Below are 17,832 nucleotides of genomic sequence, written 5' to 3'. Positions count from 1 at the left end.
TAGCCAACTATGTGAGACCATCTAATAAATACGGCTAAAAGGAATTTTAATAAACGACTTTCCTTTTTCTCTTTTTCCCTCCTCTTGTTTGTGGGTGCTCTGGAGAAGACCTTGTTCTGCATTCATGCTGTGCGCAAGGACCATTACTAATATGCGACTTTGCTTTTACATACTCCAGAAGCAGCCTTTTGCAAGTTACAACTTGAGCAATTTCCTCTTCTAGGACTACAGCCAATTTGAGAATCCTCAGTGATGTCATGAAAATGAACTCTTTGGCCTTTGTTGAATCTAGCATCGCCCCTTTATTATGGATGCCTGTGTTAGTGGTTGTGATTCTTGGCACCATGGCCTCAGGAAACCTACTTTTGTTCTGGCGGCGATGAAAAACCTTTTCTTTCCATTAGACCTTGGTGTTCTCTGAATCTTCTAGGGCTACACGTCATTGCCTGACTTATTTTGGAAAGTCTGGCATCTTAATTATGCTTTTCGGACACAGGACCAAAGGTAACTTGAGTCATATATGCTGACTCCAGTCACCCATAAATGGAATCTAGAGGCTTACCCTCAGAGCTGCATGTTCTTCGAATAACCTGCTTCACTTTTCATAGAACCAGTGACACCTTGGGTATGTTGCTCTGAGTCTGCATGAAGTTAGTGAAATTAATCGATGAAGACTAAAGCGTGACTAAACACAGCATGGGAGTATCTGTCGACCTAGTTTTCTAAATCTCTAGTACGAGCCATCCCTTTATCCATCTTTCTACCCACACCCCTTTATTTAGATGCTCTTCTATGCCTACCATGTTCACAGGCTCTTATTTTGCATATTTTCTCTTTCCACATATAAGCTGCCTTTGCAACAAATGCATGAAGTTAGCATTCCTGTGATCTTGCTCTAAACTCTTGTGGGTTGGTTGTGACTTCAATCCTTTTTCTTTGCTCCATAATGTATAAACCCGGGCTGGCAAGGAGTGGTCTGGTTTTTGGGTTTTTTCGCAGTGAAAGGATAAATGCATCTTTTTTTGCCCAGGTGAAACGGTATGCTTTCATTGGAATATCGTGTTTTTTAAAAAACATTTTTTTTAGTATATACCATTAGTGTGCAGGGGTTGAGGGGAGGCCTCTTGTGTTTTTACAAAGACAGACCGAAAGTGCTTTCTATATTCCCTTTATCACAGATGGTGTACACTGAGAGTGGCAGGGTGGGGAGAGGAGAGGGGGGGCACATTTTCACAGAAAGAGATCTGCAAGCAACCAAGTCTTGGGCTTGATGGAGATTGAAGGGTGTGTGGACCTAGGTGTTGGGGAGGAGCCATTCCTCGACGAGGGAGGGTCTTGGGCTCTTTCCTGAAGTGTATAAGAGCGAGTCTGGTGTTGACCGATGGGAGGCGCCAGAGTCTGAGGGCATAGATGGAGAAGGCCTGTCTTCTGGTTCTTTCCTTCCTAAGATTGCGGGGAATCTGCACATTTCCTTGCTTCTGGTACATCCTAGGCCTGTGTGGTATCTTGGGGACTTCAGGGTGACCGCCCTGTAGATTTTGCACAGACTTTGAAGATGATGTATGATGGAAGCGGGAGCCAGTGCTGTTCAATGAAGGTTAATGGTGAGATCGTTAAATTGTAGAGTCCTATGATGAGTCATGCTGCATCATGTTGGGCATCTCTCTCAGGGGTGTCAGGGTAGTATCTAGAAGGCCTTCCAAAGGCCATTGTCACCATCCAGGTGGAAGAGGGCCAAGGCTTGGACAGCGTATCTGAAGTTGTTCGAATGTCGTTGAGTGTCTGGTCACCTGCTGTGATGAAAGCTGCTGAGAGGTGTAGGAGAACCAGGATGCAAGGATGGCCTTCACCAAGGACGTTTAGTGCATACTCGATCACCTTGACGGTAGCCCTTTCCGTGATGCATCTGAGTCGGCATCCAGATAGGTTGGACGGATACTGGTTGTTCACTCCAATGTGTTGAAGTTATGTGGCTAATGCTCTCTGAAAGATCTAACCTAGCAAGGGAAGATAAATGATGGGGTGGTGGTTGCTGAGGTCAGAAGGGAGTGCGGGGTCAGTGTTGGTTTCTTGGGAAGGGGGAGGATTTGTCTGGTCTTAAGGGTCGAGGGGAATATGCCTGGACTGAGGCAGCTGTTGATTATCAGGTAAGGGAGGAGGGCTTCAGGCAGAAGGGTCTGGTGTACAGATGTGAAGAGCATGTCGTCCGCATACGAGTGGTCTTGCAGGATACTCTGGTAGCAGCAAGGGGGTCTTCCATTGTGAGTGTCTATAAAGGTGTCCCGGTAGTGGTGGTTTTGCAGATGGCATGTGTAATGTGCTGTCAATTGTGGCATTGGGGTCTGTGTACTGGCAGTTTAATGCTGATCTTGTTGATGGAGAAAGTGTAGATGGTGGATTTTTCAATGTTGGTGTTGTGCTGCTGCAAGGGCAGAGGGTTGATGCGATGTGTGATGTCTTTGAAGAGGGCTCTGCTTTCATTGTTGGCATTGGGCATGGTGTTTTGGAATTGGTTGGCCTCTGCAGTGGTGATCACTGGTTTGTGTGTAGCACAAAGCTCCTTTGACAGGGCAAGTTTGAATGCTCTGCAGGATTCTCATCAATTCTTTTCTTGTTTTCTGATGGTTCCTTTGGAGAAGTTGTGTTGTAGAGATTGAGGGTGCTGGGTTTCTGATGGGTGTGCTTCACTGGGTTGGTGTTACTAATGTCAAAGGGAATTGCCATATGGCCCAACCCCAGTCAAGCAGGATTGGAGAGGTGTCTTTGGGTGTGCAGGGCAGTTATGATGTGGAGGATATTACCATTCCTGTGAGTTGGGTCTTTAGAGTGCTTTGTGAGGTTCAGTGCATATAAGGCGGTGTAAATGTTCCTTCATTGACTTTGTGGCTAGGTTGCCAGGGATATTGAAGCGGTCGAGGAAGATGTTGGCATGTATGAGAGACTCATTGGTGTCAAAGTCAGTGACGTCTCAGGTGTAGGTGTTGTTGGGATTGTGTGGTCTGTAGGTTAGGTGGAAAGGTACTGTGTACATTGGGGCGAGCGTGAAGTGATTAGAAGGATTTTAAAGCGCCAGTGTTAGCAACGTCCTGTTTGTGCATGGCCATGAGGGCGAGGTTTTCGCCATCTTGTTTGGTCGGTCTCGTAGAACTCGCAGCAGTATACGAATTCCGAGGACGTCTAGGATGTCGGTGGCGGTGGATGTCACCCATGTCTCCATAATGAAGATGGCATCCAAGTCATGTTTACTGATGAGGCTGGCAATATGTGGTTGATTGCTGAGCGCATGTTGCCCAACATTAGTTTTTCGTTTAATGGTGTATGACGGAACGTGGGTGAAGTTGCTGCAATGTGGTCATGATGTTGCTGATATGATGATGATGATGGTGGTGATGGGGTGTTGGAAGAGTGGAGTGAAAGCCCTATTCGAGAGGGCCTACCTGATAAAGGAGCAGAGGTGTTGATCTATTGTTGAGCTATGAAAACAGTAGTTTCGATACATCTTTTGGTGCTGTTCTGGCCAGCTGTGTTTCTTAGATGTTTCACATGTAGCATGTTTCTTCCATAGCAACTGCATGATTTGCAGATACAAGCTGCAGCGCTTTCCGACTCCGAAATCAATCTGATGAACATCAATCAGAAGCTCAGGGAAATGGTGGAAACACTGAAGCAGGAGAACCGGGACGCAAAATCTCAAATGGAAAAGACTCAACAGGACTCTGAAAGGTATGTGTTTAATCTCAGAAGTCTGTAGAGCGCTGAACTATGCCAAGGCCCTACTAGGGTACCAATGACTGGATGTCAAGCATGGTAACCCCAGATCTGGACCACCATGCAGAAAATCTCATATGGACAGATAAGGTGTCATCATTTTGCCTTGAGTTACAATTATGTTTACACTATTTTAGCATTCCCCTGTAAAAGCCCTCCTGTATCTTAAATTGTTCCTTTTTTTTAGTTTTCGATATTTGCCGAAACTAATTCATTGGAGTAAAACTAGGAGGTATTTGACATGTGTGGGTTCAAACAGCTTGTCGGTGGTCTTTGGTTATTTATCCACTCATTTACTTCCCATGACCACGCTAATACCTATGGCCATTCCTGCCGCCTTCCTGCCTCTAACCGTCCAAAATACAGCCTTCAGGCATCTGAGGTAGCTTTATCCAGTAGTACCATCAAACCATTGGCCTTCTTTCAAAGCATCCGGCTGAGAGTAAATGGGTTAATTGCTGCAGCGATGGGTAATACTGGTGTAGTAAAAATGCCTTAACCAAGTGTGCCTTCAGGCACTTGTATATTTGATCCTTGAGCGGAAAGTCCTGTTTAAAAAAAAAAAAAAAAAAGTATTATGGAGACAGCAGTGTTGGCTTGTGTATAGGTATTACATTGACATTTGCCAATGTTAGGAACAATTCTTCTTTTTGCTGCTTCCCATCCATAGACACCATTTTTGATATTGTTTTGAAGCTTTCCTGACATTTGCAGGTAAGAAGTGTTTTTGCTCCGCTTGTCTTGCTAAGCTCTGTTTAGGAGCACAGATCAGTCCCTATGGCTCTCTGGGCAGGAGCATTCTGTTCTCCATAGTAACGTTTGTTGTTATTCCTGCGCACATCACCTTATGTGAAGTGTGGTAAGGACACTATGTCCCTGTAATTTTGTTTTTGGTAACTTCGTGTTTACTTGCATGATGCGATCAGGATCGGCTGGTGACACACTTTTACCGTGTTTACTTTTTTATCGTCTTGTATACTTTTACATTATACTCTAAAATGGCAGTGCCACGAGATTTTCGCCTGTCCTTTGGCCATCTTGTAGTATGGTCTCTTCCTGGGCTAGATGGGGGCCTGATTTTCAATACGTGGTAAGCCCTTTACCAGGGAAAGCGCCAGCCTTCGCGGGCAACAGAGCGGTCTTTGTTTGTGGCTGGATGTGGTTGCTTGGTCTATCTGGACAGTTTGTCTGGGCAGATGCAGTGGCCAGAGACTGTCCTTTATTGGACAGCCCTGCCAAGTTTGAATAGTGCAGATCCTGGCCACTGGTGGTCTGGAGGAAACTTCTGCACAGATTGCAGATACGCAGTGTGACTCCTGCAGCTGTTCCTCAGTTGGTTGCTGGAGCGTAGACCCCTTTGAAGGAAAGCAGCCCGTTGAGACCTGGAACTAGCCATTGGAAGCTTACCAGCAGCCCTTTTCACATGCCCTGTCCCTCTATACACCTCAAGAAGGCCTTCTTTGGTGCTTCAACCCTTGGACCGGTGGGAACAAGCGGTCCAGACCGCGGCTCGAAGATTCAGCAGCCGAAAGCATACTGAACAGTCCCAGAACTATCCTCCCTGGCTACTTTGCTGCAACGGTCGCCCTCCCGAGTTGACCGTGGTACTCTGCAGATCATCAGCTTATGGAAGAGGCATTTCCCTGAAATTGCAGCTCTACACCACAAACGCTGGCCTTTCAGGACCAGTTTCTTTATTTCTTCAAGTGGCCATTACTGTTTGCCACCTGCATCGCATTCTGGGGGGTCCTGAGGTAGTAGACGGTTGTTGCCCAGTAGTTGGTATATACGGAGTGTCCAATTGTCCATTGTCCAGAACCAGTTCAACAGAGCCTAGGACCGTGAACTAGCCAGACACACGAATCAGACTCCTGAAGTGACCCCTGGAATTCCATCAATGCATGAATGCACAAGGCCCAGGGATTTCAGGAACGTCTATGGTGGTCCCTGAGTGAACATAAATGTTTAGATCCCCCTGTCTCCATAGGGTTCTATGGGCTTAACATTCTAGCCCGATCTCCTCCTTGCTTAGCCTTGAATGTTGGTGTTCTGGCCTGGTTGGATAGGGAGAGGGTCTGTTATCATCTTTCCACTTAATTTACAACTATGTGTTGGCTCAAGTCAACACCTGTTCAACTTCCTAAAAGTACATTTTTAGGGACTTGTGACTCCAAGAGCACTAGTCCACTGCTTTTCTGGCTAGAGAAGGACTTTTTAAGGTTGGTCCCTTTTTTATATATTTAAAAAAAAAAAAAAGGTTTGCATGGCTTTTGCTTACTTCTTTATTTCAAAGTGGTGGATTACTTACCTGGTTCTATTTTCTTTTTTCACTTGCTTTGCTACACCAATATTTGCTATGGCGAATGTCTATACAATAGCAGTGCATATTTTAGTGTTACTTTCCTGTGGCTTTTCACTGATGGATTTGTTTGAGGTCTGCATAAGTACATAGGCAGACTGTATGCACAAGTTGTTTTAAAAGGGCTCTTTGTACTTAACTGACTCCTTCACCACTCACACGCCCTCCTAACTCTAAGCCTTACTGCTCATCCACACCTCCCAGATAGAGGTTGGCTAGACAGTGGTTATCCCTGTTCAGACTAGGGCGGACTCTCAGAACCTGTACACAGGGCTGGATGTGAAAATCCATTTCCGCCTCTAGGGACTTCTATCCTATGCCCAGACATTTCCAGCTGTTGCCATTTTATGACCATTTTAGTACCATTATGGTGCCGGGCAAATGCCCATCTCAAGCCGACTCAAAAGCCAAAATTGTTGACTTTGCCAATGCTTGTAAACTTGTGTTTATTTAGATGAAAGATATTTTTGATTTGTGTTGAGTTGTATCTGTAAGGAGCATTTAGTTAGGAAATGGTTACTGTCACAATGGTTACTGTTTTAATCGCTGTCTTTTTCCCCCTTTTTTCAAAAAAGGTCAATTATAATTTCCAGACAGCTAAAGTAGCTACTTTACAAAAGTCAGAATGAAATATTTTTCTACTGGCTGTTTTATGACATTCTAGAGAGGAAATAATGGTGGTTTTGCCGGAAATTCACACCTACTGAATGAAAATAGCAGTAAATTAGCAGAGAATATGTTTTTCACTGTTCTGTTTTAATTGGGTTGTTCGTGTTTAAGAAGGAATTGTATTTCCTTAGTAAGATTAATTTATTGTGATCTGCCTGAAATCAAAACCATGGCTCAAAATGTGCATTCGCCATCTAGCCATCGCCTAGTGATAATTGACTCTTTGTGAGTAAGTCCTAGTGTGCTGTGGGTATGTGTAGAATCCAGTTGGCAAGTGACTTTTTATGACTGGCTAGTAGCTTGCAACTTGAAAATGATATCCCTGGGGGAAAACAATGTAATAACTAGGAACCATTTCCTAATGTGATGTTAAATAGTGCCCTGATGCTGTGTGTTTTGACCTCACTGCATTAAATAAGGTGTCCCTTAGCGTGGTAAATTGTAAAGGGTACATTGTTCCACGGATAGACTCTTTAAGGAATGGTTGCTGATCCAAATGGCTCCTTTTGTCTCTCCCAGGCAGGTATCTTTTTCCAAAGAACCCGAGATTTCACAAAACAGGCGTTGGCTGATCTAATCTATCTGGTACAAAGGTTGATTGGACCTCATAGGTATTTCTGGTGCGATGGAATGCACCAGATATGTGAATATCTTGTTGGCCCTGGCCTCCGTCGTGGCCAAGAGATTGAGTAATATCCCGGTTTCCGAGTACTCCATCCTGTAAAATGCAATGTGTCTGGAAAATCTAGCTTGAAGTGGATGCCCCGAGAAGCATGCCTAGATTTGGCAAAAGCTACAGGACATAACCACACAAGGAGATCTGCAAACGACCCAGATGGCTGCATGGTGTGTGAAGGAATGTGTCATGACCAATCTTCGGAACGTCGCAGGCGGTGCTGACCCCACAGACCCACTAAGAGGTAGCGCTCTCAACTAACTAAAAAAACAGCTGAGCTCGATACAACCCAAGGGGAAAGAAGTGGATAAAATAACAAACTCAGACACGGGATCTCCCAACTCCTGGTATCTGCTTTTTTTTTTTTTATATTTTTATTTTATTTTGAAGCCAAACACACTGCAACTGTTTCAATACATAAAAAGCATCATTAGACCAACACATTTTCATTAGAACTCCCCAACTCCCTCCCCCCCCCTCTTGAACTAGAGCCGGTTCTCACGTATCATTTACAGGAGTATCACTGGGTAGCACAGTACTTAAGCAGTCATCATCCGAGTCCTCTGTTCCGTTGTTACCCTGGTGAGGGTTTGCCATAGAGGCCACCAATTGCCGCCAGGCCAGCAAGAGCCCTACTTCCTCCTCGCCCCCCCTAGTGACCGATTCAAACCAGACTACAGATTCAGCTTCCGCCCGCCTCAAGAGGTCCGCCCACCATAACTCCACCCTAGGTCTGTGGGCCGCCTTCCAGCCCATAGCAATCCTGCGCTTGGCCAAAACACAAGTCAGGTCCTTCATCTTGCTTATGTGTTTTGAATGTCGGGGTCTAGGAAAAAACCCAAGCATGCATGACCAGGCCGATTCCACATCCAACACCACCACCCCCACCAGCCAGTTTCGCTTTAACCTCATCCCAAAATCTGTGCACTTCCGGGCAAGCCCAAAACATGTGTAGCAGTCCCGCATCCACCTCCCCACACCTGGGGCAATGTTGCGTAGCTGGTCCCCCAAACATTGCAATCTTCCCGGGAGTCAGATAAGCCCTATGGGTAACGTACAATTGAAGTTGTTGGAATCTCGCGCTCCAGGACACCTTTTTATGGTACCTCTGGGCCCATTCCCATTGCCCGTCTGTCATGGGTCCTCCCACCTCCTCTTCCCTATCTTGTCTCAATTGAAGCAACTCCTTCCCTGCCCTTACTCGCAGGAGCTTGTATAGCCTAGATATTTCGTGCCCGCCCTCCGATACATCATACATAGTTTCTAGGGAGGCATCAGGGTCTTCCGCTAGCACTGTCTCGGGCCATTTTTCTCTAGCCTTTTTCACAAGCATAGCGTAGGTTATATATTGGCCACCATGCACCCCCGTCTCTTCCTGCAACCTCTGAAAGTCCAATACCTCCCCTACCTGTTCCCAGTATCTACGGACCGATTCAAGTAGTTGAGTCGCTCCCGCACAGCGCCGCCAAAGGGGCCTGCTGGGAGTACGGCTCCGAATCTGCCCCAATCTTCCATGTCCTGTGCCAGATCTCCCAGCCCAGCCTCAGTAGCCGCCCTCTGCCCACCAGTTTGTCTCTGCGCAACCACACCACTTCCATCAAAGTATGGGGCTGAGTCTCCACGCAGAAGCCTAGCTTCCGCCGAGTCTTCAGCCGAAAGCCACCTGGCCACATACAGCCGCTGCCCTGCCAGGTAATAGATTTCAAAATTAGGCAGGCCTATCCCCCCCCTTGTCACATGGGTTCTGGAGCTTCCACAGAGCAACCCTATTCCTAGAGCTGCCCCACACGAAACCCCTACACACGCTATGGAGTTTCGCAAATAGGGTCCTAGGTATCAAAAACGGGACGTTCACAAAAAAGTGCAAGAGTCTAGGCAGGACCACCATCTTGAGCAAGGCCGCCCTCCCCATCATAGTCAGGGGAAATCTAGACCAAAATACCATACTGTTCTTGGTCCCCTCTATCGCTTTTTCCGTGTTATGCTTGTGTTCTGCCTCGACCCTGTGGTAAATATTTATTCCCAAATACCTAAATGTCACAGGCTGCCGTGGTATTGGCAGGACAGGCAGCCTCTGTACCGGGATATTTCTATATCTGCCCAATGGGAACAGACTAGACTTTCCAGGGTTCACCGATATGCCCGAAAGGGTGGCGTACCGTTCTATTATCCTGGTATCTGCTTGAATGAAAAATTACAAATCTGTGAATGCACTTTTAAGAACCTTTCTATCCTACATTTTCTTTCAAACAAATGATAGAAAATACCTGAACACGACTCTGCAACTGCTTGGAGTATTTAATCTGTTGTAAGGATCAAATTTGCCATCAAAGTACTGTATGTTTCATAATTGAAAAGCTGACTTGATTCAGTTCTAACATGACTGCTGGTGAAACGCCTTCCTGAAAGGGCTTCCTTTAATAGTTAGTTCAAACGTTAAGTCTTTTAAATATTCCCCAAAATTTGAAATTGAATGACAGAGCAATATTGCTCTTTAATTGGTGAAGTTCACTTAGCATCTCATTTGCTGGAATGAATATTATTTGCCCATTGAGTCTTAGAAAGAAAAATAGTTCATGCTATTAATTGCTCCTGCTTTCACAAAGAAATTAAATATGTTCTTAAAATGTTCCAAGTTACATCTCTTTCGAAAAGGTGATTGAGAAATGCTGTTCGCAAAAGGTTTACAAATGCATTCAATTACTTCAGTTCATTTTGAATTGAATTCCCTGCAGTATCTAATGTCACTGCGCAATCCGCGCTACACAAAAACAAACTAAGTCTGAACGTTAGTCTACCCTCCCAGTCACCGCGCAAGATAAGCAAGACGGGAAGGAAAAAATAAGCACACGCTGCCAGAAAAATAAGGAAAGCGCACCGCTCACCTCAATATGGACATCGGCTGCAATAAAGGACTGAAGCTCACCTCAGGAGAACGCTGTTGCACACATGGAGAACTGAAGGCAGCTTGGCATGCTTGCGGAGAACTCGCAGCTGGTCCCGATGCTGAGAAACTCCTCCCCCGATCGTCACACGCGGCAACAGGAGCGCCTAGCAAGGTAACAGGAACCGCGACAAAGGCATTGCCAGTGGGAAAGAAATGACAATCCAAAAACACACGCGCACAAAAATAGTTTTGCTAAATCCAAGAATCTTCATTCTCAGTCATAGACTATTAGGCAAACTGAAGAGCATTTAAAGATTACCTTCTCATAACTGTTAAGCTACTTCGCTTAAAGAGATTTCTTCTTTTTCTCTATTTTCTTTTTTTCGTGAAACTCCTGAAATAAAGTTCTCCTCCTCACAAAGGTTGATAATCTTGAATTCCTGAACTTCTTCCAGAAGATAAGTTTGTCTCACGGAACACCTAGTCCTAAACCTCGGGGACAAAAATGACATTACCTGCTCACTGGAAATCTAAAATGAAAGGCAGCTTTTGAGGCCTGCTCCTTTCCACCATCCTGGTTTGGGAACCCACCTACACTCTGAAAAATAAAATGAAGGCCAAAACCAGCTCGCAAGAGTTGAATAGAAAGTTAGTACAAGAGGGTGTATTGAGCAACCACACGGTAAATGACTAATCAATCCTTGTAAGTAAAGTACAGGAAAAAGGCAAGTGATTCAATATGCTGAGATCTACCTTTTTTTAAAACTCAAAAGGTGAACTAGTGTGCATGTAATCTACCCAGGGACCTGGCAGAATGCACATGAGACTGCATGTGGTAGTGTTTATAGTAAGGGCAGATGTCACAAGATCTAGGCTGATACTGTGCCATTCAAAAGGATAGTTGGGAAAGGGTTTAGGGGGAGAGGGAATGGGTGTTTATGTATTCAATCCTGGATGCAGTCTCTTTATTGCTGATACTGCTGAATGATGCATATCAATTACAAAACCTATTAAAAGCCTAATACAAATTGTACATATGAAAGTATATTGTGTTGCCATAAAGTATAAAGGAGGTTCAAGGAGATTCAGGTTTTGGGTCCATACCCTGAAAGTAACATGTGGACTTTAAACCACAACCAGAATTTTTTTAAGCCATCTCATGTTGATGCATTGGAATGGTGTTCTAGATAAAGATAAAGGAGCTTTAAAGGTGTTGAGAACAAATAAGTGACACTGCTCCAACAACTAAACCAAACTGATTGCAAACTGACTCACAAAACGACTTTCATCCTTTTTGCAACATTGTACTCCTACACATCGCGTTTCACTTGAAGCTTCTGTGAGGGGGACATACAATAATGTATCGGTATGGCAGAATAGTAGGATCACTGAAACAAATCTGTGTTCAATGCAAGTTATACATTTTTAATAAAATACCTCTACTATCAGTGTTTTGAGGACATTCCGAATTTGTTATACAAGGAAACTGTAATACCAGCTGGTTAACTAGAGTGGTCACTTTTGGGGGGAGCTTATATTTTTTATCTTAAAACAAGGTTATTCTGTTAAAAAATGTTTTCGAGTATGCAGACCAGTGTGGGGAAAACGATGTCCCCTCTGTTTTGACCATGTTCTGAAAGCATAGACCAGGGTTAGAAAGAGGGGGTGGGAGACATCGGCTACACTGATTTTGTCCTGTATTGTTTAAATGGCCAGGTTGATTAGGTATTCAGTTCCCCTGGGGATCGCAACCAGGCCCCCCATCTTTCTCTGCAGGTGAGAAGAGCTAGGGGTTAAGGTGAGGAGCAATGCCTTGGGATTAAGCACCTTGATCTTACAGCACAGCGGATTGACATGGTTTGCGATTGGCGAAAGCATTACAATCGAACGTAAAACAGTACGATGGTGGAGATCCTCCTCTACATACATCGCACAGTGCCCGTGAAGTGAGGTTCTGCAACTCATTCATGAGGCTGATGAGGTCCCAGCAAATGACAGGACTTCTAAAAGAGAGGAAGGAGGGGTTGCCCAGTAGTAGTCTTCGGCTATCCTGGCTCCAATTGAACCCCTTTCTTCCTTGGGAAGTCACTGGCGCCTCTGTCTATACCCATAGATGCCCCTCCAGCTGGGCCTCAGGTCGCTCAATTAAGCTCCTATCGAATCCACCGGCTACCACACCAGCTGTGTAAAATGAGTATTCTAACGTCTCTAAACAAGGGTTGCCCCAGTATGACCTGGCTCAGTTCATCTTTAGGCAAGTAGGAGTAAGAGTAGGTTTTCCCCTCCTCTTCCCACGTCTACATGTTTTATAGATATATTTTTTAATTTCTAAACTCCGCAGTTTGTTCATGCACCTTTTTTAGTCCTAAAATCGACCTGTTTTTATTTTTTTATTTTCTTTAATGGGGCGGTTCCGCCATAACCGAGTCAGTGCACAACCCCCACCCACCCGTATTCCCCTCTTCAACTCTCCAATCCTGACACATTCGCAGACCTTTATGTGCATGTTATTGGTGGATTAAGACCAAAAGTGCACACTTCAAAAAAGAGAACTATGAAAACCTGTATTATGGGTGGTTACACGACAGACTGGATGGTGTAGCCATGTTCCTTGGCCTCCCAGTATCTGCTGAGGAACACCAGCCAGAGAGCTACTGGCAAAGGATCAGATATTGTTATCAGCAGACCAATTGGGTATTCCTCTCCAAAAGGATTTTCTGGCTATCTCAACTATGATGTGGCTGAAGCCTCATAGCTGACAGCATATGAACAAAAAGAATGAGGCGAGGTGTTGCCAGCAGACTCTGCAAGTCTCGCCTCTCATCCACATTCCCATTAGTTGGTGGTGGCAGCGGCCTCCTTACGTGTTATGGTGCATACATCTCGCTCCACTTCGGCATCTTCATGTACTCTCAAAGGAAGAGCAGCTCCTGGAGGCATATAGTTAGAGGGTGTACTTAAGCACAGCACTTCACTCAGACAGGCCAATGCAGACACACTTCTTGTGTGAGCTAATCAGCATGTTTGGAGGGAAATTGCTCGTTTTCTCCCCAGCCCTTCCTGCGGGTCACCAGGCAGCCTTTAAATCCAGTTTGCTGTAGGCAAAACAGGTAGTACACTGGACCTGCTGCAATCTTCTCTTCATTGTGGGCATATTGCCAGTTTCGTGGTATCGGTCAGAACTGACGTGCATTGTGCTGCCTGGATGGTCTGGGACTCCTTTCGATGGGACAGATTTGTTCCAGCACTCTAAGGACGAAAAGTTTGACAAAATGAAAATAAGCTCTGTAAGGGATCAAGGGTAAAACCAGGACACAGTGGCATGTTAAGTGTTGGTTATAGACTTTTATTTATCACAAAATGATGAGGGGTTGGGAGATATCTATCTCTTCTCCTACGAGATGTCTCCCTGCCTCAACAAAGCTAAGGAAAGTCTGTGTCATTGGTTGAAGCAGCGAGCGGGCTGGACAGAACCTACCTAAGGTGTTGTAGGAAGAGGCTGGTCAATGATCTGTTGGGGCCCAGGGGTTTTGGAGGAGAGTAAAAGCCAGTAGTGAAGTGGGAGTGATGGCCGATAGGTGAATGAGAATCTGGCGTGAGGGAGGGTTTGAATGGAGAAATATTGGGGTAAATTGAGGTGATTGTGTTGGTCTTGCCTGAAACATTGCAAACAGAAATTTCTAGGGTGACGTTTGTGATGCAGGAAGAGGACTTGCGTTCCCAAAAGATGTTTAACAATTGCTTGGGGATATTGGGGGCACCAGGGATTCTAGGTAAATAGATGGCTTTATGTTCTTCAAAGAAATCGGTTTGTGTGCATGAATGAAATCTAAAGGTTTGATGTGGAAACCTCACATGTGCGCTGCATGTCTTCAACTGATCTGGCTCGACAAGCTCTGTACAGTGCTCCGCTGCTCTCGTACTAGGGCTGCGCTGTAAACAGTACATATAAAATACATTTTTTATTAAAAAGCTAAGCCGACAAAGCACTTAGTTTGTTGTGGGTGAGGTTTTAAGTTTCAGAGAAGACATCTGGACAAAGATATCACACTAGGGTGTTGTAGCACGTAAGGTAGGATGCCAAAAAAATAATAAGTTGGGCAGAGAGGTGGTTGGCCTAGAGTGACGTCAACACTAACTATGTAGTCTTTTCCCAGGGACAGGAAAGGTGGGGAGAAGAGAGTTGTGGAAGCCCTGTGTAGGAAAGGGTTGATGTGGCCATGTAAAAGGACTTCCCCTTCATCTGACCACGCAACTGTGATGAGAGACTGTGGTAGACAGTAGTTGGGTTTCTGGGTGAAACGGAGTGTGGCTTTTGCTTGAAATAATGGCATGGTGTACGTGGTGATAAGTTGACAGGACGGCTGGTTGGTCACCCCAAACATTGACATTTCTAGTGCAGAACAGGTTGAAATAATGAGCATGGAGCTGGGCAACCCAATTAGTAACACTTTATTGGGGGTAGTGGAGATTCTGGTAGGGCAATAGGAAATGGCAGTGTGCAAGCAGAAGGGGTGTGGAATAGAGCAACCAGGGTAATGCAGCAAGTTGTATTAATAAATCCTGCAACGGGGCGGGGGAGGTCTGTAATAAAGGAGCACAACACCTCTCTATGATGCTTCTTGTGGAAGTCTACTTAATTTGTACTGAAAATGTAGAAAGAAAGGAGTTATAAAAATGGCCTTCATGGCGATGGGGGTAGTCCTTTCTGTGAACAGCCCTTAGACTGCACATGGCTATGAAACTCGAGGGGCTGCAGGATATTATAGTGCATGCCTTGCTATGATCCAAGACAGCTCGGAGCGAACTCAACATTTTTGTTCGAATAATGATAGTACGTCTCTTATCTTTGCTTTGCACTTCCGAGTGTGGAGCAATGCTCCTTGTTGGCTAGGACATCTTTCGTTCTTTCCTGAGACGTTGACATCTGCAGTAGTAAAAGGAAAAGGCCCTTTTAACGTTTGCGATTGTGCGAGGAGGCTGGGTGTGGAGGACCTCATGAGAAGTGCGCGTTTAGTTTATATCCTGATTTTGCTGCCTGTACATTATATAACCTGCTTAGCCAAAAGCTCAAAGGGTAGGATGAAAGTCTGAGCGCTGCTTGCTCTTAAGACTCCTAAATTGAATACATGGATATCCTATATAAAGTACTTTTTTTAATTTGATGAATGGATTGTCTGAGAATTAATGGGAAGCAAATGTCATCACATAGTGATGTTTGCATCCTTCCCTTTCATTGAATTCTGTATGAATTTTTAAAACGCAAAGAATTTATTGTACCAAATTGTATTGCATTTTTCGAATCTATTTATTTCTTTGAAAGTGATTTGATTTTTGCATTTATAATGCGCACGTTACAGACTAAACCGTATAGCGACGCATGTAATGGATAACATACAAACAAGACAACCAGGTTCAAAAGGCCAACACTTCAATGGATGTATAGGTGACACTAGTAGAATGACTTCATAGTCCTTATCTCAGTTGGCAGCAGATTCCACAGTGTATATTATATGCATGTTTGTGGTCCAAATGAGTTGGGCTTCAAGTCCTTTTCATTATAAGGATTGAGTTGAGAGCAATATGCGTGTGAACAGAACCAGAAAACCTAGGATTCCGAAGTTCTTAAACCTAGCTTTTCGAACAGGCTTTTAGACAATTATCCTGACTCTGGACTAAGAAGGGATGTCCCTAAGAACTTGAATAAATGCTCTCAAACAACGGCAAAGCTAATAGTTTTGGCCTTTGGATAGTGAAAAACACTTCAGCAATAACATATGCCCCTGTTTAAACTGTTGGGTAAGACCATGATCATTCAATATAGGTATTAGCCCCCAGGCTCCCAAATTAGGCGTTCTGTGTGAGCCCATGTTTAGCCTGTTAGGCAGTATAGCAATGAACTGATCATCGCACCCGGGGAAGGGCTCTCAGCCAATCTGGGGTAGGAATGGCGTTCATGCCCTGCCTGGAGGGCAGACGCTGCCTTTAACGACTCGGGCCTGCCTTAGCTCGGGCTGGCGAGCATTTAAAGGCTGTGTCCGCCCACATGAAAGCTCTAATAGAAGAGTGCATCTGGCAGTATAGGTGTGATCATAACGGGCAGTTTAGTAATCACTCATCATGCAACATGGCTGTGACCTTCAACGAGCACTATGGGTGTGACTCCCTCAATGGGTAGTAAACAGTATACGCTTGATCTCACTGGGCAGTAAGAATACGCTTGATCTCACTGGGCAGTAAGAGTAGAAATTACTCACATCGGTTAATGCACATTAAATCGACTTTCCCAGGGCAGAATGGGTTTAAAAGAAGCACACCCATTGGGCTGTGTAGATATGATGCTTTTAGGCAGCGTATGAAATAATGTACTGTAGATCGCACCCTACAACCCTTCCAGACATCGCAGCTGAACTAAATCTCAGTGGATTCAACAAGGACCATTTGAACGCTTGAAGGATCTGGGTTGGTCGCTTCCTGTCTAGAGCTAAGACTCTGGCATGCACTTCACCTATGCGTGTGAACAGAACCAGAAAACCTAGGATTCCGAAGTTCTTAAACCTAGCTTTTCGAACAGGCTGTCAATTAAGAACCAGCAATTCAGCAAGGTGATTAAAAAAAATATATATTTGGCGGTTCATCATGCACTTGTGGTTGGTTTCAAACTCCTCACAAACACTATTTAGATTATTCGCGCAATGTGCAAAAAATATCAGACTGGAAATGTGCACTTCCACCCACCTGGACTACAATTGCATATAAACACTGGACTACACATTTTCTGGGAGTATCTAAAGTGACCTAGATGAAAATCCTAAATAAACGAGTATGTAAATATAACTCAAATTAGGCAGTCTAGGTACATATTACCTCAAATCAAACTGTGTACATATACCCATTCAGCAGTGTGCAACACTTGCTGCCATCATGTCTAAAATAGGCTGTAATTACCACAGTCCTGAAGTACATGTCTCGCACATGGCATAAGAATCCATAAGCTAGTGTCAGTAGAGCCTCGTTATTCAGAATGGGTAATCATGTTAGGTTCGTTTTTTCCCTCCAGAGGAAGAGACATTTCATATTAGTAAGGACCATGTATGAATATTCAAACATCTAGAAATGGTAGCAAATTTTGAGTGGACTATTAAGAAATGTTGGAGTATATTCCATAGCGCTGTGGAAATGGTGGAGAAACATCAGTCACTAGATTGTCCTTTTAAATTTTCTTGGTTGCAGTAACTTCTGATCAATTGTCGTACAACAGTTTCCTTGATAGCTTTATATAAAAGGAAAAAAAGAATTAAATAATATTCTCAAGAAATGGAAGTTTAGCCACTCCTTGAGTCGATGAAAAATGTTTGTCACTCCACAAAAGAGAAGGTTCTGCAGTATTTTGCATCCTTTGAATTATTTTTGCTAATAAATAGGCTGGTAGTCAAGGTAGATCCCATTAGAGAAATCCAATCTTGTCATTGC

The 17,832-nt window shown here is 44.4% G+C and overlaps 1 protein-coding gene across 4 annotated transcripts in view; it reads left to right on the top strand.

Moving 5' to 3' along the window:
* Window positions 1–17,832, top strand: part of CEP83 (centrosomal protein 83) — a 284,641-nt gene that overhangs the window by 185,920 nt on the left and 80,889 nt on the right. For all 4 annotated transcript variants that reach the window (XM_069629801.1, XM_069629802.1, XM_069629804.1 and 1 more), the window contains exon 13: window positions 3,566–3,723. In XM_069629801.1, the coding sequence (XP_069485902.1) occupies window positions 3,566–3,723 (158 nt within the window). The remainder of the gene's footprint in view (window positions 1–3,565; window positions 3,724–17,832) is intronic.

Source organism: Ambystoma mexicanum, chromosome 12 (assembly GCF_040938575.1).
Source record: "Ambystoma mexicanum isolate Mex_15411 chromosome 12, UKY_AmexF1_1, whole genome shotgun sequence".
Taxonomy (NCBI): domain Eukaryota; kingdom Metazoa; phylum Chordata; class Amphibia; order Caudata; family Ambystomatidae; genus Ambystoma; species Ambystoma mexicanum.
Note: the sequence above shows the minus strand (reverse complement) of the source record. Positions and strands in the feature narration are given on the sequence as shown.